This window comes from Lemur catta, chromosome 13 (assembly GCF_020740605.2).
Source record: "Lemur catta isolate mLemCat1 chromosome 13, mLemCat1.pri, whole genome shotgun sequence".
In the NCBI taxonomy this organism is placed as follows: Eukaryota; Metazoa; Chordata; class Mammalia; order Primates; family Lemuridae; genus Lemur; species Lemur catta.
In genome coordinates, this window is record NC_059140.1 from 64,955,771 (window position 1) to 64,980,415 (window position 24,645).

The window sequence follows — 24,645 nt, forward strand, 5'->3', positions numbered from 1 at the left end:
TGAGATGATGTGATTCTGACTTTCATGAAACAAACACAAACTCGAACTTTGTTTAGGACCTGCCTAACCCTTGAAAATATGTAAGTATAGCAGTTGAAGTAAACCTGAAAGTTTTAACCTGTTAGATAGAGGTTATGGCTCTAAACAAAATCTTGGATTTATTAAAAGAACAAAAGAGCAGCCAAACTTTTGAGTATATAAATATTTTTACTTTTGTATAATGCCACTTCAAATTATTTTTGAAAGAAGTTGGTGTATACGTAAATAAATGATAGTACTCATATAATCTTGCTATCATTTCCTTCAGAAGAGTTATCCTTTTCAGTGGATTAGTTATTTAATTATTGTAGGTAAACAAGAGCAGCTGACATTTATGAATGTCAGTTGTCTTACCTTGATGGTTAGTTTTTTTAACCATAGTTTAGCTGGGGAATTTTAATCAAATCTGTTTGGGGAAAGGGAGTATAATTTCTGTATGTTAAGCTGTGAGTTTTAAGACATGTAACCCAAAGAGTGCTCTATGCAACCCACCACTCATTTGTCCAAAGTTTAAAGGGAACTCTTCATATAAATGTACTTGATTAGACAGCTGAAAAACTGATAGAATGATTCTCCAGTACTATATATATCATATCAAGAGATAGGCCAGGCGTGGTGGCTCACGCCTGTAATCCTAGCACTCTGGGAGGCCAAGGTGGGTGGATCACCTGAGGCCAGGAGTTCGAGACCAGCTTGAGCAAGAGCAAGACCCTGTCTCTACTAAAAATACAAAGAAATTGTATGGAAAACTAAAAATATATATAGAAAAAATTAACTAGGCATGGTGGCGCATGCCTGTAGTCCCAGCTACTCGAGAGGCTGAGGCAGTAGGATCGCTTGAGCCCAGGAGTTTGAGGTTGCTATGAGCTAGGCTTGACGCCACAGCACTCTAGCCCCAGCAACAGAGTGAGACTCTGTCTCAAAAAAAAAAAAGACAGTGTATGGGAAAAGGGATGTGGGAATGCAACCTAATCCCACTATTTATTTGCCCATGAAATCCCTGAACTAACTTTGGTCTAAGTCAGGGTTTCTCAAAACCTGCACTACTAACATTTTAGGCTGGGTAATTCTTTGTGGTATGGGGTCTGTCCTGTGCATTGTAGGATGTTTAGCAGCATCCCTGGGCTCTACTTAGTAGATGTCAATAGCACCTCTCCCCCCTGCACCAGTCCCAAAAATGTCTTCAGACATTGCCAAATGTCCCTGTCGCCAAAACCACCCTGGTTGTGAACCACTAGCCTAAATCAATTCCTGTAGAAAACTCCACTCAAACAAGGCAGCAGCCACTATGATGACTTTTTTGTTGTGTGAACAGTCCTAGACTTTCTTCAGATGAATGAGAAGACAAAAAATGTGCCTTTTCTTCATTTTGAGTTTTAGGAAAAATCAGGCAGACCTAAACTTACTTCCCAAATTACCCATTTGTGGGGAACTCTAGGTGGTACTGAGGCCCATCTGTTGCAAACGATTTAGGATAGAAATGGGAATATGGAGCAACTAGTTATCTTCTTAAATTTATCCTGTGGCTAAAAAACGGGGTTGCGTGAAACAACCAAATATGTTGGCTGCCCGAATCTCAACTCTGCCCTATTAGCAGTGTTTTTCAAACATTTATAATGGAAGACTTTTAAGTTCTCTGGAGAAAGCCAGAGTTGGACTAGAAAATCATAGCATAGTTTCAAAATCACTTCTTAAAGCACTGTGAGAGATTGGCCCCATCAGAAAACTTACAAGGTTATTAAATGATTAAAAGCAGAAGAACTGGTTGAACCATGCTATAAAGGAACTGTTCCCTGCAAGGGATTTCTTGTACAGCATCCCCCTCCCTACCCTAACAAATTGCTGTATACCTTCTTCAGTAATTCTCTTTTCTCAATCTGGTACCCAAAGATACCTGGCCTTGTGCCAAGTAATGTGTGACGTGATAAGCAAAGGACATCATGGGACAGCCATTTTACTAGGCGGTAAGTAAAACAGTTTTGTGGTAGGCCATTTTATGGAAACATTCCTGCAGCAGTAGGAGTCAGAAAAGTTTGAAAAGCAAATGAGGTGCTCATTTGCAGGGAACTTGTTTTTCTTTGTTGGCTACCTTTAGTTGCTATAAAGTCCTCTCTTACTATTAAACAAAAGTCACCTCTCTTAATTGTCCATCATTATAAATTAACTGGTTTTGATTGGGAGTAGACTTTGTTATTTCCAGATAGAAGAGACTGATTCCTTGTTAACTGCTCCCTTCCTCCATCTGAATACCCCATGCTATTCATCCATCCTGATTATAAAGTTGTTGCTGGATCTGGTTCCTATCAGCTTAATGCACTACAAGAACCCCAGCAATAAAGAGTGTAGTGTGACTAGTTTCTGGGTACTTGGGAATGGGAACATTCCATTATCTGGACCCTTAATTCTATTAATGTGGAAGAGATTATGTCAGTTATTTTACCAGCTTCATCATAATTAGATTTATGACCAAGTCACAGCCTCAGCTCTCATTGACCCAGAACTTAGCCATCCACTCTTTTCAAACCTAAATATAAGAATAAATTTCATATTTACTTCAACCCAGTTTTCCTCAGATTCTCTATATGTAGCCTTTCAATGTTTTCAGTCTTTTATAAGATTTTGAATATTTACTGAGTACCCTATCCTATGCCAGGCACTGTGCTAGGGCACAGGGTAGTTTTTAAAAAGTCACAGGAATAAAAGGTGAAAAGTTACGACATGCTAGGAGAAAAGACATATACAATGATATATATAGTAGAGGGAATTGGCTACTTAAGGTGATAATCAGGCTGATAGTGAGCCCTTACTTAGTGCCAGCCACTGTTAGGAGCACTTTACAAGTACTTGCAGTTCCCTCACCTCTGAAGAAGTTTCTATCATCAGGCAGAGAGAAGTTAGATTTTCCCAAAACTACACAGCTGACTGGTGAAAAGCAGGAGTTAACTGGGCAGATTGACTGGAAAAGTTTTCTACAGTGGGAAGAGTATATACACAATGCCTTGTGGGAAGCACCATGGGGCATTCAAAGGGGGTGAAAGATAGCTGGTAGCACTGGGTCAAAGATTAGAGTGGGGAAAAGGATTAATAGGGGCAGGGGAGGGGCTAAAAAGATAGGGGCCAGCCCCCACAGCCTGGTAAGTCATAGAATTTTGGTATTCTAAGAGTAATGTAAAATCATCATTAAGCAAGATGCATGATAGAAGATGTATGCTTAAGAAGGATCACTAGTTGGTAAGGCTGAGGCCAGGAAATGGCCTTTGGGTTTAGTGATGTAGAGGTCACTGGTCACATTAGTGAGTGTGAAGCACTGAGACGAGATGGTGAACAGTTTGGTCCATGAAGTGCATGGGATCAAGAGATGCTTGGCTGCTAAAATAGACAGGAGTTGGTGATGACTTAGATACAGAGTTTGGGGAGAAAGAAATATCAAGAATGATTTCTAGGTTTCTGAATTGTAGAAACTGATGAATGGAAGTATGAAATAAGGAGAATCAGACATAAAGTATAGAAGGTGATGAGCTCAGATGATGAGTTTTTGTTGCGGCTTCTAAATGACTGTCAAGTAAGGCAGTGGGAAATACTAATCTGGAGTCCAGAAGAGAGGACCGGGCTAAAGATTTGAGTTCTCTTCCTATTTTGCTGGTTATTAAAGCAATGGGTGAGGATGAGGCTGCCTGGAGGGCCTGGAGTGAGAATGGCCTAAGACAGTGCCGTGGGGTTGCAACATTCAGGGGGCACGTAGTGGAAGGTGAGCTTGCAAGAGAAACAGAGGGAATGACTATGGGGGTAGGAGGAAGACTCTGTGTTTTCTCAGAAAACCTAAGGAAAAAGATTGCAATGCCCAGTGCTGCTGCTGAGAGAGGTCCAGTAAGGTAAGGACAGAAACTGTCGTTTGGGTTCAGTGATGTGGAGGTGACTGGCCACCTCAGTGAGAGCTGTGTCAGTGTGGTAATACAGGCAGGAACGAGAGTACAAAAGACTGAGGAACAGGGGCACAATATGAAGACAATGGATCTGATCAGTTTTCTCATTAGGTTTCTATTTTTTTCTGAAGGGGAGGAGGGTAGGATGTTTACAAAAAAGGCAATATGTGGGGAAATTGGTGGGGGAAATCCAGTCAGAAAGATGTTGAATACACAAAGAGTGATCATCAATATTCTAAGTTATTGGAAAGAATCCAGAGCATAGGTGGCAGGATTGGCCATATTCCTTCAGTCAGCAGTTGTTTAATTGAGCAGCTAGTACATGCCAAATTCTGTAATAGATGCCACAAATATAGCAGTAAACAAGCTAGTCACAATCCCTGGCCTTTAAGAGCGTGCATTCTAAGGACAAGAGACTAGCAATAAATGTGTTAAAAAAAGATAATTTCATTTGCTGTTAACTGCTATACAAAAAATGGTATAGGGAGTGAATAGTGGAGAAACTTTTTGAATTGTGCTCATGCCAACATTTTTTTTTATTGTGGTAAAATACACATGTTTTACCATCTTAACCATTTTTAAATGTACAGTTCAGTAGTGTTAAATACATTCACATTGTTGGGCAACCAGTCTCCAGAACTTTTTCATCTGGCAAAACTGAAACTCTATACCCATTAAACAACACTCCCCTTTCCCCCCTCCCTCCAGCCCCTGGTAACCACCATTCTACTTTGTTTCTGTGAATTTGATTATTTTGAGTACTTCATATAAGTGGAACCATAAAGTATTTGTCTTTTTGTGACTGGTTTATTTCACCTACCTCATGGAGTTGTAAGTTAAAATAAGGTAGGTTAGGCTGGGTGCAGTGGCTCACGCCTGTAATCCTAGCAACTCTAGGAGGCTGAGCTGAGAGGATTTGGGAGGATCCCTTCAGTTAAGGAGTTCGAGACCAGCCTGAGCAAGAGCGAGAGCCCATCTATACCAAAAATAGAAAAAATTAGCCAGGCGTGGTGGCATGCGCCTGTAGTCCCAGCTACTCGGGAGGCTGAGGCATGAGGAGGGTCCCTTGAGCCTAGGAGTTTGATGTTGCAGCGAGCTATGATGATGCCACTGCACTCTAGCCCAGGCGACAGAGCAAGGCTGTCTAAAAAAAAAAAAAAAAAAAAAAAAACAGATAAAAGCATCTAGCACCAAGCCAATATGACTTATTGCTCCTCTCCCCATACTTGTGCTGCTTTTCTGTATTTTTAAGAGATGGAAATATTGCCAGAGTCGGCCACAAGGGCTTTAAAAAGCCTACTGGTGGCTGGAAACACTCTTGGTTCGCACCTCTCTGGCAAGACTTGCAAGGGCCTAATTCAAACCTTTTGTCCCTAAAATTCTCCCTCGTCTATTGGCCACATTTCCACCATCTGGGGTTCAATTTGTGGCTTCAAGTTTTGAGCCTTGCTGAAAATCAAACTGCATCAAAAAGTGTGGTCCTCTTACCAGCCCTATGGGCTTGGTTTGGGACTAGGTTTGGTCGAGGCGGTTGAGCGAGTTTGCGAGCACGTTCCTCGTCTCTAACCTCCACCCCCGAGAGCCGGCAAAACCTTTGGACTCTGCAGGCCGGCGGGGCGGCAAGGCGGGAAGGGAACCCTCGCTCTCGCCCGCCCGGGCCTGGAGCCCCGCCCCTCCCCGGAGGGCCCCGCCCCGTACCCGAGGCCCCGCCGGGTCCGTCTCGTCTGTCCCCGCGCTCCTCGGCTCCCTGGCGGTCGCGGGCCCGGCGTCCGCCGCGGCGAGCATGGGCCCCGCGTGGGGGCTGGAGGCCGCGCCGGGCGGCTCGCTGCTGCTGTGCGCCGCGCTGCTGGCGGCGGGCTGCGCCCTGGGCCTGCACCTGGGCCGCGGGCGGGGGGCGGCGGACCGCGGGGCGCTCGCCTGGCTCTGCTACGACGCCCTGGTGCACTTCGTGCTGGTAAGTGCCACCGCCTCGGGCAGCGAGAACGCGGGCGGCCGCTGCCTCCCTGGGATCCTCCCTCCCCAGTGGGAAGTGCGGGGGGAGAGGACGGGGGTGAGGCCAGACTCCCCTGAGGCGGGAAGTCTGCCCGGACCCGGGAGGTACCTGGAGGCCGCGGCGCTCGTGGCCTTGGGCCAGATGTCGCCGTGCTCCGAGTTCTGATTCCCAAATCTGTGCGCAGAGCGCCGCTTGCCTGGCGCTGCCGAGTCCTCCACCAAACTTGAAAAAAATTCCGTACGGGTAATGGTACTTTGCGAGATACTGAAGAGGACCTTGGCTTCGTCGTCTTTGTAACGAGCACATAAATGTTGAACTGAAAACGGAGAGTGAAGATCGTTTTTAAATGTCCCAAAGGGAGTAAGGAAAGGTGATAGGCAACTGCTCAAAGTCCGAGGCCTGGACCAAGAAAAACAAACAAAAAAACCCGAATCTACACATTAAAGTGTTATGCACATTGACTGCTAAGTCTAAAATTTCTAATCTTGAAAAACATTAGGTGACTTTCCAGTGCCACACAGCTGGCTTGATTCTGAGTTAGTTTCGTCTGGCTCCAAAGTTTGTGCTCTTTAATCACTCCAGGCTTTAGGAAACATATAGCCTTAAAAATTCAACCCATTTTATAAAATAGCCAGGAGAGCTGCACTTAAGGGAATTCTACTGAAGTACCCTCACACACACGCACACATACACCTTTTTAGTTTTTTAGAAAGTGTGAAAACAAATCTTTTTTTGCAAACTTGACCTTTCTTAAATCTTAAATCTAAACAAACGTGGCTAATGTGAAGCCAAAGTCTAGTATTGAGAAAGCAAGCAAGCAAAGTTTTTGGTAATCATCTGGGTCTGCAGGTGCCTGGTGTTGATGGAATGATGAAATTCCTTCTTTTCTAATAATCAATATATGGAGATAAGGGACAGTGACAATTTCTCTCAACTCCTTTATTTATAGAATTGATCTTTAAACTATCACTTGAACACAAGGTCTCCCAATGAACAGGGGAGGTAAACAGGTTGCTAGGCCCACTTAAAGAAAAATGTATTATAACATGTTTTAGACATACAAAAAAGCTGTGAAAATACTGAAATACATGCCTGTATGTTCACCATCTACTTTAAGATTGTCTGCTTTTCAAGCACAGATTGTTACAAGTAGCAGGACACACAGCCTCATTTGTGGCACTACGAGGTGTGGTTTGGTATGTGGAGTCACTGCTCTGCTCCCCAGCCCCCCACCACCTGTTTGTGAAGGAAATGTCCCCCACACAGCCCTATATTGTGCCATTTACCTGTCCCCCACTGCCAAGTGTTCCACCATTTGAATACACCATACCTGAGTTCTCCAAGTCTAAGATGCATGTGGCTAGAGGGGAGGGCAGATTGACTTCCCTCCAGTGCACCTGGTAGGAGCTGTGGCAGCGTACCTGAAGAAATAAATCGTGACTCACCATGCTCGGAGGTCACTATGAGTGTGCTAGGCACTGGTGCTTCATGGGTTTTTCTCCCTTCTGCAATCTAAGCATAGCATTCTAGGCATGGCCAGAAGTAGGAGGCAGGATATGTCTGTCTATGCCTGGGAAACATCCTGAAGTCCAGATTGACTGGAGCACAGGGTTTACATAAAGAAGAAGTGGGAGGACCAACTGGAAAGGTGATAGGTAAGAATTTGAATTGTTATTCTGTAGTAGGAAGCCAGAGAAACTATCTCAGTCCCTTGTTTTTCTTCTTCATAATACTAAAGACAATTTCTAACTATTTTATTTTATTTTTCTTCCTCTATCTCCAGTGCCTGGTATGGTGCCTGGTTTTTAGGAGCTATTCATGTGTTTATTAATATTGAATGAATGGGCCAGGCGTGGTGGCTCACACCTGTAATCCTAGCAATCTGGGAGGCCGAGGTGGGCGGATTGTTTGAGCTCAGGAGTTTGAGGTTGCTGTGAGCTAGGCTGACGCCACAGCATTCACCTGGGCAACAGAGTGAGACTCTGCCTCAATAAATAAATAAATAAATAAATAAATAAGTGATATCTATCTTTATAATATAGAGTCTTCCCTTTGAACTAGATGGATCTCATTTTGTTTAAATCTTCTGTTACAGTCTCTTAAAGTTTATTTCTAAATATTTTATATTTTGTATTTCTCCCTTGTATTTTAGCTGGTTATTGTTACTATAGTGAAAGCTATTGAGATAGTCTATGTACTAACCAGCCACTTTTCTAAATTCCCTCCCCCCTGCTTTATTGAGTTATAATTTACATAAAATAAAACTCACCCATTTTTTGTGCAGTTTGATGAATTTTGTTGATTGTGCAGAGCGTAAGCATCACAATCACAAGATAGAACACTGCCATTGGCTTTTTAAAGTTTTCTTATGCCCCTTTGTGGATAATCCCAATCTTGACTGCCAGTCCCAGCAAACACCAACCTGTTTTCTGTCTTTAAAGTTTTGCTGTTCCTTGGATTTTATGTAAAATCCAATCATATATAATTTTTGATTTAACATAAATTGCTGAGTAGTAGTCTATTCTGTGGATTATCTCAATTTGTCCATTTGCCGGTTAATAGGCATTTGGATTGTTTCTAGCTTTTGACTCTTATTAATAGTGATGCTATGAATATGTGCTTACAGGTCCTTGGGCATGTTTTTATTTTTCCTGGCTAAAGGATTAGGAGTGGGATTCTTTAACTTTAGTAGAAACTGCCAAACTGTTTTCCCAAGTGGCTGTGCCATTGTGCATTCCCACTAGCAGGGTAGGAGAGTTGCTGTTGCCCCAGGTCCTCATCAGCACTTAGTATCGTTGTATTTTGTTGTTTGTCTTTTTTTTTCATCATCCTGATAGATGTATATGACTAAAACTTGTCACTCACCCTTATACATGCCACAGGTTGCATTTTTAAATGCAGTGCCAGTTACTAAATGCTGTTTTAGAGGGGTTCTGACCATCATGCAAAAAGCCTGGGGCAGGATGAGAAAGTGGAAAGAATCTTGGCTTTGGGGTGCAGCAGATGCACCTCGAATGCTGGCTCTGCTGTTTGTCAGCTGGGAAGTGAGCCCTTTCCCCCTGCAAATCCTTTCTGTAATGAGGAGGGGAAGGAAGGATAACTGTTTCTGTCTTGGTTTCCTCATCTGTACAATGTGGAAATAATGTTTTCTTCAAAGAGTTATAAGGATTAAATAAAGCTGCATAACTTAGGACAGTGCTTCTCAAACTTGAACGTACACACAAATCGCCCAGGGATCGGCCAAGCATCGCACTGGGAACCAGCTCCCAGGTGATGCCCAGGGTGTGGTTCATGGACTGTGTTTGAGCAGCAAGGATGTAGGGTGCCTGGCATTTAGCAGAGTTCAGTAAACATAATCTTCTCTTCTGTCCCCTTGGTCATTCCTCCTCTTTACATTCCGTACTTGGATTAGCTTTTAATTTTCATCCCATCCCTGTGTACTAAGTGATGATGTATGTGTCCAATTAAGATGAGCCTTGGAAGATTTCCTTTCATATCCTTAATCTGAGAAGTAACAAACCTTCTCAGCAGGATATATTCTTAAAAAGGGAGAAATGTTTTTCAAGTCCTGAATTAAACACTAAGCTGCCATGTTGTAGGAATGATAGAACTCGTGTGACTGTTTGATCCCCGCAGTTCTGAGAGAGATCAGCATGGTCTACTGTGAACATTAGGGGACAACCGGCTGCTGGTGCAGGTTCCATCAAATGGAAGTCGTGGTCTCATTAAGCAGATGACAGCTGGGCAGCATACATTTATGAAGCCACTAAAGCCTTGTGCTCGAGGGGCCGTAGGAGGCTGCAGCAGCTGATCCCTCTGGAAGCAATGATGTATGCCGTTGCCATGAAATGGAAAAATCCACTCTGATTAGGCTGAGGTTTTGTGAGTCAGATTTGAAAATGCTAATAAATGTTGACAGGATTTACGTACTGATTCTATTCTTACCACACTTCATTCTCCCACTCTTGACAATGAATGTTGTGCTATTTTCTCTGGATCTTCATTGAAACACACTAAAAAAAAAACCCTCACAAATACATTCAGATACAAATTCAGCTTTAATTTGTGTTTTTATTTCTATAAAGGCTTTGTTCTGCTAAATTTTTCTTAAAGGATCAAAATGAGTAAGTTGAGCATTGTCTATAAATCAGATATTTATTAATAATTATAGGTAGCAGTAGCTAGCACAGCTTAATCATTTGTTTTATCTGAGCTTTGACTTATAGCTGTCTTCAAATCTATAAAATAGCTTGTTAAGATGTCTGGAGCATCTTAAGAGAAAAATAAGAGTAGCCTTTTGTTACTTAATTTTATTTGCCATGATACAGTTTGGTTTTTAAGCTGATTTTGTTAGCAGCTCAATTAAATATAGTTCAATCCGTCTTTTAGAGCATCCAATAGGAATTTTCCTGTATTTTTTAAACCAAATTCCTAATTTACAGAACTTTTAAATATTTTTTATGCCTGATTTTAAAGAACACAACACCTCTTTATTTCTGCTTGAGATACAAATGTTCGATTTGGTTGATGAGAATGAGCCAAGTACTAGAGACGACAGCTAGCTTTTCTGTTTTTTCCAACGAACTCCAATGGAGGAAGAGGCTAAATAGGATCTGGACTGTTTCAGTCCGCTGATAATCCGGCTGTCAGATCTCCAGCCTGGTACTTCTTGAGCAGGACGCCCCGGAAGGCCGGGTGTGTTGACAGTTGAAGATGGCAGATACGGAGAATTCAGCGTGTATGTGCAGTTCAGGCTGATGTCCCCATATGTCCAATGTCCATCCATGGTGAGCACAGGGCGTGAGATCAGGGTGCTGGCCCATTTTTGATGCGGTGCTTCTCTGATTCTGCTTTGCTGCCTTGGAGGGACAGTAGGTTTAGCCCATCTGGAAGCCGGCGGGGCCAGGCCGTTGGCAGCGTGACGCGTATCCTCTGGGCTGGGCCTGCCGAGGTCCCCGCGGACACGGGCACCCGCACCGCGCCAGGCCCACGTGCGACGGGCTCTGTGGTAATTCTCACGGGGCGACCGCGGCATCCGGGTTCCTGAGCAAGTGGCGGGCAACCGCTTCAGGGTTCAGCTCCCGTTTGACACTGTTCTTCATCTCCACCTCGAGGTGACAGCTCCTCAGAAATGTCACTGTCGCCTCACGCGCCTCGGTCTGGATCTTTACGCCTTTTCCTTCTCCTCTCAGCAATTTCTCCTTTTCCTGGTTTTCAGGGGATGCGAACACGGCCGGTCCCCGAGGAAGGAGTCGATTCCGACCCACAGAGTTGCTCACTGAGGCCAGGGCACCCCGGACTGCAGGTCTCCACAGGCCGCGGGAGGACGGGCTTCCCGGGCCGGCGCTCCGCGTCCCGCGCGCGCCCCGGCGCCGCCCGGGCCCTTCCCCGCGCGCGGGCGCGGCGCCCCCTGCAGGTGGCGGCGGGAGCAGCTCCCGGGCCCTTCCCGCGGCCGCCGCGGTCCCCAGCACCCAAAAACGTTCTGAATAGATAAGCACCATGGATTTTCCCCCCCGCACTCTCCGGGTAAATAGTAGAAAAACTAATAGCAGGGAGAAAGTATTTTAAATATTTACAACCACATACTGATATAAACATGAAAAACGGCTTGAAGCTACCGTGGAACTTAACAGTGGTTGCCTCGGGGCGATGAGACTGGGAGTCAGGAGGGAGAGAGGCTTTTATCCCTTCCTTTGGACGTTTTTGTAGAGTTTCTTTTAAAAACTTTCAGCATGTGTCACTTTTATAATATTTTTGAAAAGTTTAAATTTGCAAGGTGCACTACCAGAAGAAATGTCAGAAGAGCAAAGAAAAATGCGCTGAAATATCGGCGTGCAGCAGGTGTCGTGGGGACCACAGACTTGGGCCAGGAGGGCAGGAAAGGCCCCTTCGCGGTGAGCGGTAGGTCCGGGCAGCTCCGGGCAGCTCCTCCGCAGACCCCCGTGGGCAGCAAGAGAATTGCTCGGCGTGGCCCAGAGCCGGGAGGACTCAGGGCTGGCCTCTTAATGCCTGCTCATTTACCAAGAGGGTGCAGGTATTAAAGAGAGAATATGAATAACAAGTTTTTTCCTTTCTCTTTTGGTCATGATCACGGGCTCTCCTTACTTTTAACCCTTAACATGCCGCCAAACTCAAATATGAAAATTCCCTTTGGTTCCCTTGAGCAGGTGATTTGACAGTTGAGGGGTGTTGGCACCCCCACACACCAGGTGGAAGCCAGCATCCCTGGTTTGCTCTGTGTGGGGATGGGTGGGGAGGGGAGGGCATGCTGAGCCTCCTGTGGCTGGGCACCTTGGTGTGTTACTCAGGAATCTGCCTGGCAGGAAAGCAGACGGCAGGAGAGAGAAGGTAACCAGGTTTGCCCTGTGGTTTATTGAGGCTCAAGTAATCACGAGACTCACAGTAATGCTGACTACAGAAACACCAGTTTGTTTGATATATTAATAAAAGTGCATCTGACGGGCAGGAGGGTGGCAAATGACCTGCTTTTGTGGTGTGCTTTGCCTGCCATGTGCTGCAGGTCTCTGCCAGTTTTTGCCTGTGTTCATTTACGCTGATCCTGACTCAGGCACCCGGCTGCTTTGGGTCCTGGGAGGACTTAAGCCCCAGGCTGTCTGGAACCTCAGGCGCTCTGTTCCTTCCATCATCCACTGTGGTCTGAGCCTCCTGCTTGCCTGTTACAAACGTGAAGGCAGGGGGCCTCTGGGACCGCAGGATCCTGTGTCTGGAGCCCAGAAACACCAGGAGCACCTTCTCTGACCTCTCACAGGTGGAATGGCAAGCTCTGTGACTGGATATCTCTAGTGGTGCCACATTCTAACTTGACAAGTTGCTGTCTATCTTTTTAAAAATTAGGTTTTACAGTAAACAATTTCAGACACTCATAAATGTAGAGAGACTAGTACAGTATATGTGAACAAATTCAGCATTTTCAAATTTTGCTGCACTTGCTCTGTCACGTTTTTTCTTTTCTCCCTCCCTCCTTTTTCTTCCTTTCTTCCTCTGTTTCTCCTTCTCTCCCTCCCTTCCTTTTTAGTTTGTTATTGCTGAAGTAATTTGGAAGTGATCTGGACCTCATGTCACTTTACCCCTACATACTGAGTAAGTCTGTCTCTAAAAAGTCAGGTCGTGCTTCTTCAGGGGTAGGTGTCTGCCTCTCAGGTTATTATAGGAATGACAGGGTACCTGAAAATGTCATCATGTCCCAGCCATTCAAGGAGTCTACCCTGGTCCTCTCCGTGAGCTTGACTTATAGGCACTGGCAGGTGTAGAATGCACGGCCCATGCCCACTGGAAGTGCTGGGGCTTAAGCAGGCCTTGTCCCCATGGCCCGTGATACCTGGCCCTCTGCTGACACACTGTACCTGGGTTTCTGCCCCGGGTCCTCACCGTCCTTTAAATAAGTGATAATAAGTCTTCTGAGTGCTTTGCTCAAGGCTGCAAATCAGTAAGAGAGACCAGCAAAGGTGGACTTGCAGATCCAGTCTAACTGTGCTTATTACTCATTCATTCCGTTATTCATTCACTAGACTTTTATTAAGAGCTTAACTCTACTTTTTATTATCGATTAGGAAACTGAAACCCAGAGAGGTGAGAGTAGCAGTGAATGTAAGAAATAGAACTGTTGTACTTGTTTTTGCTCAAGCTTAACCATATCACACCTACACCTGTTCAAGCCCTGCCTTCCCAGTTATAACAACACGCCACACGTGGCCCTTTGCTGAGTACAGGCACCTTTCACCTGATCCTTACATCCTCAGGGTGCTTGTTGAGCTTAAACCTGACTTGCAGTTCCACGTGGCTGGATCTTGGCCATACACTGTGGTTAAAGACTTTCGGAGCCAATAACCTCCCACATTTATTCTGCAATTTAATATAAACTTCATGCCCCAGAGCCTGGAAATAATTTCAAGGGGAAAGAAAAAAAGCATTTTATATAGTTCACTTAACATAGGTTATTTAATTTAATATGGTTCATTTACCATAAAGTGTGAATTCATGGAAGGAACTGTCTAGATTCTCTACAATTCTACAGATAATTTTGGCCCTTGGCAAATAGTAACTAGTGTTTTCAGTGGCTTTGATTGTAGGTCTTTGTGTGGTTAGAGCAGATTTGGTTCAAAAGCCCCCAAAGAATCTTTAAAGCCATAATAGCTGATCTCATTGTGAAGCCGGGGCCTCTGCCCCCACACCTAATCTGTTCAGTTTTACATTGAGTCTATTACTAATGGAGTTCCAACTGCAGATGGTGCAGCCTACAGTGATGGGGCTATGTTTGTTGTTTTTTGTTTGTTTGTTTGTTTGTTTGTAGAGATAGGGTCTTGCGATGTTGCCCAGGCTGGTCTCAAACTCCTGGCCTCAAGCCATTCTCCTACCTCAGCCTCCCAAAGTGCTGAGATCACAGGTGTGAGCCATCATGCCTGGCCTGGGTTTGTTGATTTACATTTCTCCTAGTGAGTTCCTTTAGGGTATGAACACGCCAATCCAGAATCACAGAACCTTCCAGAGATGTCACCTAGAACTCTGATATTGACTTGCTCACTGCTTTTCACTGTGTGCTTTTCCTGACTTTCATCTCAACATCCATCCTGTGGTGGGATGCATCAGGACTCGCTGTGAGCCACTGTGGGCCAGACAAGTTTGATGGTGTGGGGAAGGGTTACAAGCTCTTAGAGTTGTTTGAGGGAAGAATCAAATAGTTGCTAATGGTGCACAGTCTGCTTTATGAAGAAAAGCCAAATGTGGATCTGCTCCCTTTTTACATAAAACACAAGGGCAGTGTCCCTGCGTAGAACTGTTGCACCTTTTGGGAAAAACATGACCTGCCATTTAGACAGTGCTGATCTGCACTGACCCACTGTACCTGCCCCTATGTCTGCAACGGTCCTGTTTCTTTTATCTCATGAGAGCATTTTCTCCATGTAGTGAATGTTTCAGCCAAGCACCTTTGTAATTCACACCTCTGTACCCATTTCATCTCTGCTATAGCAAAAAAAAAAAAAAAAAAAAAACAGAAAAACCCAAAGCCTGAGGACTAGGAAATTAAGTGACCCAGCTAGTACTACAGGATTCAAGGGTAGCTGTCCAAAGTCTGGAGAATCCGCCTAGGGCTGTCTATGGAAGTTCACCATACACGTGTTTGGTGTTTACTGCATGTAATCAACACACGGGCCTGCCCTTAGGTAGGAGAAATGGACAGGGAAACAAATCACCGTCGAGCGGTCTGGCGAGTAATAGAACTCTGTCCAGGTCTAGAGGTGGCACCAAGGAGGGAAGGATTCACTGGGGTTTTAAAGGCCGAAGAGGAGCTTTCCAGGCAACAAGGGAGTAGGCATTTAAGAGTCACTGCAGACCCCATGCTCCCATGACGGATTGACAGATCGTGTTCTCCAGTTCCTATGACAGTGGCCTCTGCCCTGCTTCACCAAATGCTTTGACTTTAGCAGAATTGTTGGTTAATCTTGCCCGTGGGGCAGACTAGCCCACTGCTTTCAAGTACCAAGTGGCGATAGTGCCACTTTAAAACTTTTACAGGCTGGGCGTGGTGGCTCACGCCTGTAATCCTAGCACTCTGGGAGGCCGAGGCAGGAGGATTGCTCGAGGTCAGGGGTTCAAGACCAGCCTGAGCAAGAGAGAGACCCCCATTTCTACTAAAAATAGAAAGAAATTAGCCAGACAACTAAAAATATATGGAAAAAGTTAGCCGGGCATGGTGGCACATGCCTGTAGTCCCAGCTACTCGGGAGGCTGAGGCAGAAGGATCGCTTGAGCCCAGGAGTTTGAGGTTGCTGTGAGCTAGGCTGACGCCACGGCACTCTAGTCTGGGCAACAGAGTGGGACTCTGTCTCAAAAAAACCCAAAAAACTTTGACATTCATATCAAAAGAATATCTCAGGCCGGACACGGTGGCTCACACCTGTAATCCTAGCATTTGGGAGGCTGAGGTGGGAGGATTGCTGGAGGCCAAGAGTTCGAGACCAGCTGAGCAGAAGTGAGACCAAAAATAGAAAAAATTAGCCTGGCATAGTGGCTCTCGCCTGCAGTCCCAGCTACTCGAGAGGCTGAGGCAGGAGATTCACTTGAACGCAGAAGTTTGAGGTTCCATTGAGCTATTATGACGCCAGTGCACTGTAGCCAGGGTGATAGAGCAAGAGAAAGATGAAAGAAAGAATGGAAGGAAGGAAGGAAGGAAGGAAGGAAGGAAGGAAGGAAGGAAGGAAGGAAGGAAGGAAGGAAGGGTGGAAAAATAAAAGAAAGGAAAATAAAATAAATATATAGTGCATTTCAAAAGCCTTATCAGGGTATCCTTTTTAAGTAATCTGTTATGTGAACTTGCAGTTAATTCAAGATTAGTAAACACTGGACACAAAATATCATCCTAGATTCTTGAGGATTCTAGGATAAAGATGACAATATTCCAGGCCCCAGAGATGTATGATCTCACAGGAGCTGGAGATCCACAACCAGCAGACAGCTGGTGATTACAGATACACAAATTTAATAGCGTGAGAATTATAAAAAAGTGAGACATTAATCCTCCCTAGGAGGTATGGGAAGGTTTCTTCAAAGAAGGGAGATTTGAGCTGGGGTTTGAAAAATGAGTAGAGCATCAACAAGTAGCTATAAAAGGGAACAAGTTTGTTCCGTACTCATAGGTCCCTATCTTGCCTCTACTCACAGAGTTGCCTCTGAGCAAAGGTTTTCCACCTGGTGTCGGAATCCGTGTTTTGCTAATGGGTCCAGTTGAAGAGGTTGCCAATGGAAGTCACATCTAGGTTTAGAGTGAGATCCACAATCTAATTTTAGGAGTCCTTCATCTTACAGATAGATGGCCTGAAGCCTAGAGAGGGTCAAATTCAGCCGAGCCCCACTGCCCCTACTCTCTGAGCCAGTGGACGTGCTTTGTCTAGAAAGTTCCCAGGCCAAGCCAAGGAAGTGGTGTGGATTTCCCCCTATGGCTGTGCTAAAAATAAAATATTGGCTGGTGAAAATAAAGTGTTGCAAAGTAAGTGGACTGGGGCATACTTATTTGTTTAAAAAACATCGCTATTCATCTCATATGTCATTTTTGAAAAATCCCTTTTAAAGAATATAATTTTTACATATGCTGAGCTAAACCACATTTACCAGCTAAGTTACTGCAAAGAGCATTGAGAAAAGACAAAATAAACCAGTTTTAAAGCCAACAGCGATTAAAATGGATGAGAAGCTGAAAGATACTCATGAGATGGAGAGTGAGGTTTCTTCTCTCAGTCAGAAAGAAAAAGAAAGGTTATTATAAACTGTAGGATAAACAAAAATATCTTATAAGACAGTCATGGCCCAAATACGAAGCAAACTAAAATATAGCATGATTTTGAGAAATTCATGAAGTAAGAAAGGATATTCCATTTGCAACACGGTCCTGAAGTGACACAGGAGTCAAGATACTGGATCTGTAGAGAATGACATCGTGGCGCACTGAAGTGAACTATATTTCCACAGTCACAAAATTGTAAATGCTGTTAATCGGCTTATCAGTTTGCAGAATCCACTTACAGATAAAACAGGGAAGACAAATATGTTTTCAGAAGAGGAATGGAAATGTAATGAATCTCAGCGAGCAAAGTGGACAGTTGCGAGTTGGAAGTGGGGAGTGGGGAGCATGGAGGGGTCTCATGCTCTTTTATGGTAGGACGTCCAGTTGCACAACATGGGCGAGCGAGTGAGCTGAGGTTTTCAGTTTCTTACTTAAGTTACAAATTTGGATAACTAATAGAAGAATAATGTAGCTATCAAAAAAACTGGAAGGACACGACAGGAGAAGGGAAATGATATCAACTAAATAATTTTTCATGCTAAGCAGTCTAAAGAAATAGCAGTAGGAGTTAGGAAGGTAATCACCAGAATTACAGACAGGTGTGGTTAAGAATGGTAGCCTCTAGGAAGTGGTACCAGAAATGAGCAGAGGGAAGGTGGAGACACAGTTTGAATAGCATATAGGAGATTACTTTGGTAAAAAAGCTGGGCAGTGGCACACACCTGTCCTCCAGGTGACATACATGGGAGGCTGAGGCAGGAGGATCACTTGAGCCCAGGAGTTCAAGGCTGCAATGAGCTATGATCTCGCCAGTGTATTCCTGCCTGGGCGACAGAACTAGACCCTGTCTCAAAAAAAAAAAGAAAAGAAAACAAAGAGGGAAAAAGCAGTATTGACCAACAGCAAAATGTATTCAAAGGAGCAACATGACAATCAGACATCCCAGTGGTTTCTAGTTGTCTAGTTTTTGACATCTTAGGTAAAGAAACACTTCAGTGATGGGACAATATTACATGTAATTGCAGATATTTTATTACCTGAATGCTAAAATGTAGCCTGGAACCATTTTAAATGTTCCTTAATTTGCCCTCATGGAGGAGGCGGTAACTCAACTCCGGTGTAGACAATCGATTGCCATTTTTGTTAAGAGACACCTTGGAATTTTTTTTGTTTTCAGGTTAAAAAGGAATGAACTGCTGTGAGGTTCTTCTCAAAGATTTAAGATCCCTGGATTAATCTAGAACTTTATTTAATACAACAGTTAAACTCTTTTTTTGTGCAAAATTTTTACTTATTTTTTCCACATAAGAACACACCTCTGATTTTATAACACCTATCATTAAAAATAACATTAATTACTACAGTAGCATTGGACATATCCATCTCCAAGGTCCAGGTAGCCAAGCTCCAGGGTCAAACCCTACAAGGGGGTGCAGGTGTGGTACTCCCAGGCTGCTGACCCCATGTGGACACCGGGTAGTGGGGGGCAGGGGGTGCTGCCGTGCAATGCCATGTGTCTGCAGTGCCATCATGTGGTTGTGATGCTAAATTAGAGCATGTCTTCATTTTCTTCTCTCTAGGAAGGCCCTTTTGTCTACTTGTCTTTAGTAGGAAACATTGCAAATTCTGATGGCTTGATTGCTTCTTTATGTAAGTAATTAAAAACATTTGCATTTGAATGTTTGAGATTAATTGCAAGTGTGGCTGTCAATTAAATGAATGCTTGTATCACATGTTGTATGACTTCATTTATATGAAATGTCCAGAGTAGGTAAATCTGTAGAGGCATAATAGCTTAGTGGTTGCCTAGGGCTGGGTGTGGGGTAGGGGTGCCAGGGAGAAAAGGGGAATGACTGCTCATGGAGACAGGTTTCTTTTGGGGGGCATAATAGAATGTTCTTAAGTTAGATCATTGTGGTTCAAATCTTTGAATATACTAAAACTCATTCTTTAAACAAGTGCGTTGTATGGCATGTGAATTTCATCTCAGTAAAGCTATATGTAATATTAAAAAATGTTTGTAGTAAGTGCAGATTGAAGACCTTGCAGCATTTAAACTGGGTATTTTTTCATACTTTTTAATATCAACTTTCTTTTTATTTTACATATATGTCTGCAGTCTTGTAGATAATTTCTAAAATATTTCCTGGTCTGCAGAGATATATTTAATATCTAGATCTAGTTAAGTTTTCCCTATCTTCTTCATGCTCTTTTTTTTTTTTTAAAGACAGAGTCTTGCTCTGCTGCCTGGGCTAGAGTGAGTGTCATGGCGTCAACCTAGCTCACAGCAACCTCAAACTCCTGGGCTCAAGTGATCCTCCTGCCTCAGCCTCTCAAGTAGCTCGGACTATAGGCTTGTGCCATCATGCCTGGCTAATTTTTTTTCTATTTTTGGTCGTCCTCCCGCTTTGGCCTCCCAGAGTGCTAGGATTACAGGCGTGAGCCACCACGGCTGGCTCATGCTCATTACTAATCAATCAACATTCAATCAATTAGTATCAACTACCTACCATGGACTGTGTCAATAGTGACAAATAAATGAGCCATGCAGTAGTGTCCTTTGCTGCTTTTTTTTAAGTAGAGATGGGGTCTCACTATGTTGCCCAGCTGATCTCGAACTCCTGACCTCAAGCAATCCTCTTACCTTAGCCTCCCAAAGTGCTGAGATTACAGGCATGAGCCACAAGTTCTTGGCCATTTGCCACTTTTATAAAACTGCCTTGCTCAGGATAACTGCTTTCAGATAACTGCTTCTGAAATTTTGCATTGTTTATCTCATTTCTTTCATGAGTCTAAAATCTCATCTCCTCCAGCTGGGATCTGTGTGGGGACTCCTGTTCACCACTAGTATTAGGAAACTTCTAGAGGATTGAATCAGCTTCAGTCAGCGCTTCTTGAAACAAAATGAGTAGCATTTTTGATGCCTCAGGTCCTAGCCAGTGGTCTAGGGAGTCTGTAGTCCAGACTCTCTCCTGCCCCTCCTCTTCCTATTGTCCCTTCAGCCCTGAATTTCTCTTCAGTTATTAATAAATATGTTTTTTTGGCTGGGCACAGTGGCTCACACCTGTAATCCCAGCATTTGGGGAGGCCAAGGTGGGAGGATCGCTTGAGGCCAGAAGTTTGAGACCAGCTTGGGCAACATAGTGAAACTTCATCTCTAAGAAAAATAGAAAAATTAGCCGGGTGTGGTGGCACGCGTCTATAGTCCCAGCAGCTTGGGAGGCTGAGGCAGAAGGATTACCTGAGCCCAGGAGTTTGAGGTTGCTGTGAGCTATGGTGACGCCACGGCACTCTAACCTGGGCAACAGAACAAGACCCCATCTCTAAAAATATAAATAAATAAAATAAAATGTTTCTCTTTTTTTTTTCAGGACTTGTGGATTACTAACCTATAAGGGCCACATCATAGTGGAGAGATAATTCCTCCACAAGGCATTTGGGTTTTTGTTAGAAAGGAGGAATAGAAACAGGTGAAAAGAAAAGAAAGGAAAAGAAAAGAAAAGAAAAAAGGAAGGGAAGGGAGGGGAGGGGAGGGAGCTATAGAATCTTGTGACTATGTCCCTTTGCTCAGAATTCCATGTCCTAGGTGACATGCCTGCCCCTGCTCTATTCCAGAATGTTGATAGGGAGCATCTGCAGCAGCGATTTCCAGGACTCTTTCAGTTTCTCAAGTAGGAGGGCAGGACTTGTGGGTTACTAACCTTCAAGGGCCACATCATAGTGGAGAGATAATTCCTCAAAATGGCATTTGGGTTTTTGGTAGAAAGGGGGAATAGAAAACAGGCGGGAAGGGAAAGGAAAAGGGAAGGGAAGGGAAAAGGGAAGGGAAAAGGGAAGGGAAGAGGGAAAGGAAGGGAAAAGGGAAAGAAAGGGAAAAGGGAAGGGAAAAGGGAAGGGAAGGATAAACATGTTTTTAATAAACGTTTCCTTAATAACAATTTTTCCCACATCTAAATTACACTTACAGACTATATCATGAAATTTTGAAGTAAGGAATTATAATGCATTTACCAAGATCATCAGGTGTTCTGTTTTTTTTTAATTTTAGAGATGGGATCTCTGTCGCCCCAGCTGGAATGCAGTGGCACAACCAAAATCATTACTAAAGATTGTCTTTGCAAAATCTGACTATGTTGAATTAACTGAGAATTTTACTATTATAATGAACAAGGCAGGGATGAGGGAGGGTGTATATGTGAAATCACTTTGAAAACTATAAATTATTGTACAAATAAAACCTGATATTATTCTTACTACTGTGTGTCAGGTGGTGAATGCATTTTAGTCCCAAGACTTCTCCTTACCTCCCACTAAGGTATTGTGAAGAATGGAGAGACAGTGGTGGAGAGATGATCCTATCTCCTCCTTAATGGAAAAAAGGTCATTTCCATTGACTGTCACAAAAATGGTTGCCATTTAAGTAACTACATGGATTTTGTCTTTAGGGAAAGAATATGGCAAAGCCGATGCAAGGTGGCTTCATTTTGATCCAACCATTGTGTCTGTGGAAATTCTGACCGCTGTCCTGGATGGATTTCTGGCATTGTCCCTCATTTATGCCATAGTCAAAGAGAAACATTATCGGTAAGTGCACTTCTATCTTGCTGGAAAGAGGGGAAACATTAGCTGTCCCAACACCAAAGTGACATTTGGAGTAGGTCATTTATTTGTTAGATAAAAGGTAGAGTAGAAATGAAAATTGTTTGATATTAGATAAGGATCATAGTGACACCAGGATAATTTCAACTTTTCAGAATCAAAATTATGAGACATATGATTTTAGTAACAGCCTAGTCACTGTGTTAACACCATTGGATGATTTGCCACCAAGATTTTGGAGAATAAAAGGGTAATATTTCCATCCTTTTTTTCCAAAATCACTCTAGAAAACTCCTATGCCACTTGACACAAAGTAAATTCACATATAATTCTGAGCTGGACATGCAAGATAAATAAGAAATCTTTTCTGAAGCAGACTGTGGAGGGTACAGGGCAGGCAGAGGATGGAGAGGAGAAAGATGAAAAATTAGCCATCCTATCAGTCATACTCTGAGAGACTCTAAACTCTCCTGCCTCCCTTTTCTTTTCTCTCCTTCTTAGGGACAAACTGACATGGGGTAAATAGATTGCTATCCTGGGGTGATTCCCTAAAACAACGTCTAGTAGGCTCAACTGCATTCAATTTTCACTATATTGTATTGAAGAAGTCTTTTTTAAAGCTTCATCCTAAAACCCCAGATTTGAGCCAGGTGTGGTGGTACACATCTGTAATCCCAGTTACTCAGGAGGCTGAGGCAGGAGGATCGCTTGAGCCCAGGAGTTCGAGGCTGTATAGTGCACTAGCACAATGCCTGTGACCAGCCACTGTGCTCCAGCCTGGGCAATGCAGCAAGACCTCGTCTATTGAAAAAAAAAAAAAAAAAAAACTCTCAAATTTGAAAGAGGCCTCGAAGGTCATTTAACCCACTTTTCTCCACTCAATTTTATAGAGATAAGTGGCCATAAAAATTAAATTTCTCTTTGGTGCCTTGACATATTTTTGGCTCCATGACCACGGATGTAGATTTACTACGTGCACCTGTGTGTTTATTATTGCAAATATTTATAATATTTGATTGTTGAGCACTTCCTGTGTGCCAGGCATAGTGCTTGGTCCTTTACCTACATATCTCATTTAATCTCCGCAAAATTCTTCGCGGCAGGTGCTATTATTATCCTCTTTTACGATGGGTGAAATTGTAGCTCATGGCAAGATTTACATTCAGGTCTCTCTTTGCTGGTTCAGGTGTAACCTTACTAAATCTTCTCAAGAATAGGCCAGGATACCTGAGAGTCCTTATTTAACTCTAAGAATAATTTTCTAGAAAGGGCAATGTTGCTTCTCCGAGGAAAGACTGAGTCTTCATGACTAGCCCCGTGGAAGGAGCAGTACACAACACCTGAGGTCCAGCTTCAGAGAGGTTTTCTGTAGTGAAGACTGTGTTGATGCTTCCTCTAAAGAAAAGATGTCATGATCCAGGGTGCCAGGCTGTGCCACACTCACAGTTTCATCCCTGGCTTCCTTCTCTCTAACAGGCATTTCCTGCAGATCACCCTGTGCGTGTGCGAGCTGTATGGCGACTGGATGACCTTCTGCCCAGAATGGCTTGTCGGAAGCCCCAACCTCAACACCGACAACTGGCTCTACTATTGGGTCTACCTGGTATTTTTCAATGGCATGTGGGTTCTGATCCCAGGACTGTTACTGTGGCAGTCATGGGTGGAACTCAAGAAAATACATCAGAAAGGAACCAGTTCAAGGAAAAAGTTTCAGTGAATTTTCAAAATCATAAACCCTGTTATCTTGCTTTATGAGCCAAAATGGATCAAACTTTTTGTTTTGCCAAAATGCAATACATTCCAGTCTACACGTTCCTTTTATATTTTCCTGAACAACCTGTTTCAAATTGGTTATAAGGTGGCAAGTTTTCATTGTTTGTTTTTGTTGTTGTTTTTTCCAAGTGAATGGCAATATAGGAAAGAGAACAGATTTTAACTTGTAATAATAACACATTTAGTTAAATGTTTTTATGGCTGGCAGTAATTGTTCTACATTAGTAAAGCCAATTACCATACAATACTGTAAAGAGTATTATAATTTTTTTATCCAAAAGAACACGGTGTCAGTTCATCTTACAATCTTCTCACTAGTCTTTTTTGGTTACCAATGTGAAAACGGAAATGAAATGAATGCTTCTATTTCATCTTTGTATTTTTTCAACTTTGTGAACCCAACAAAAAATAATAGTATTAGGAACTTGTGAGTGGGCTAACTCCTTTCGGGTAAATGTTGGGGTCCCCACATGGATAGATGATTGATTTATGTTTATCCTTTTTTAAGGGGGGAAGATTTGAGATGCCTTACAGAAACACATAGTACATTATGATAAAAGGTAAATCAGGAAACAGGAACGCAGGGAAAAATAAGAATGAGAAATAATAAGATGAATGTAAAGTTACTATGCAAAATGCACGCCCTAGCATTCTACAGAATCGAGAGAAGTGAAACAATTTGACACTTACCCTCAGTACCAAGAGGGAGACATGACTACATCCTGTTTCAGAAAACACTAGTTCTGGGAGATGATGAGAGAGTTCTGTCGTGGGTGCGAAGCGGGTACTCACATTCATTTGTTCAGCGCTTGCCTTTCTTACTAGGCCCTAAACTTATACATGTCATCTCCGCCCAGAACGGTGCCTGGCACCTAGACCAGGCTCCTAGGATGTTGTGATGGATGTTGTGTCTCAGAGAGCTGTGTGTCCCACTCTCCTTCTAGTTGCCTCCTTACCCTGCAGAGGGTTTAGGCTCTGGTCCCAGTTGCCAAATTGATTTCACTCTTCAGAAGTATTTG

The 24,645-nt window shown here is 43.5% G+C and overlaps 1 protein-coding gene across 1 annotated transcript; it reads left to right on the forward strand.

Moving 5' to 3' along the window:
- The first annotated feature begins 5,685 nt into the window (after positions 1 to 5,685).
- EBPL (EBP like) lies at positions 5,686 to 23,880 on the forward strand. The gene is made up of 4 exons (XM_045567155.1): positions 5,686 to 5,916; positions 18,835 to 18,904; positions 21,700 to 21,838; positions 23,330 to 23,880. Exons 1-4 carry the CDS (start codon positions 5,746 to 5,748, stop codon positions 23,568 to 23,570), a joined length of 621 nt encoding a protein of 206 aa, XP_045423111.1. The 5' UTR covers positions 5,686 to 5,745; the 3' UTR covers positions 23,571 to 23,880.
- Positions 23,881 to 24,645: the final 765 nt, after the last annotated feature.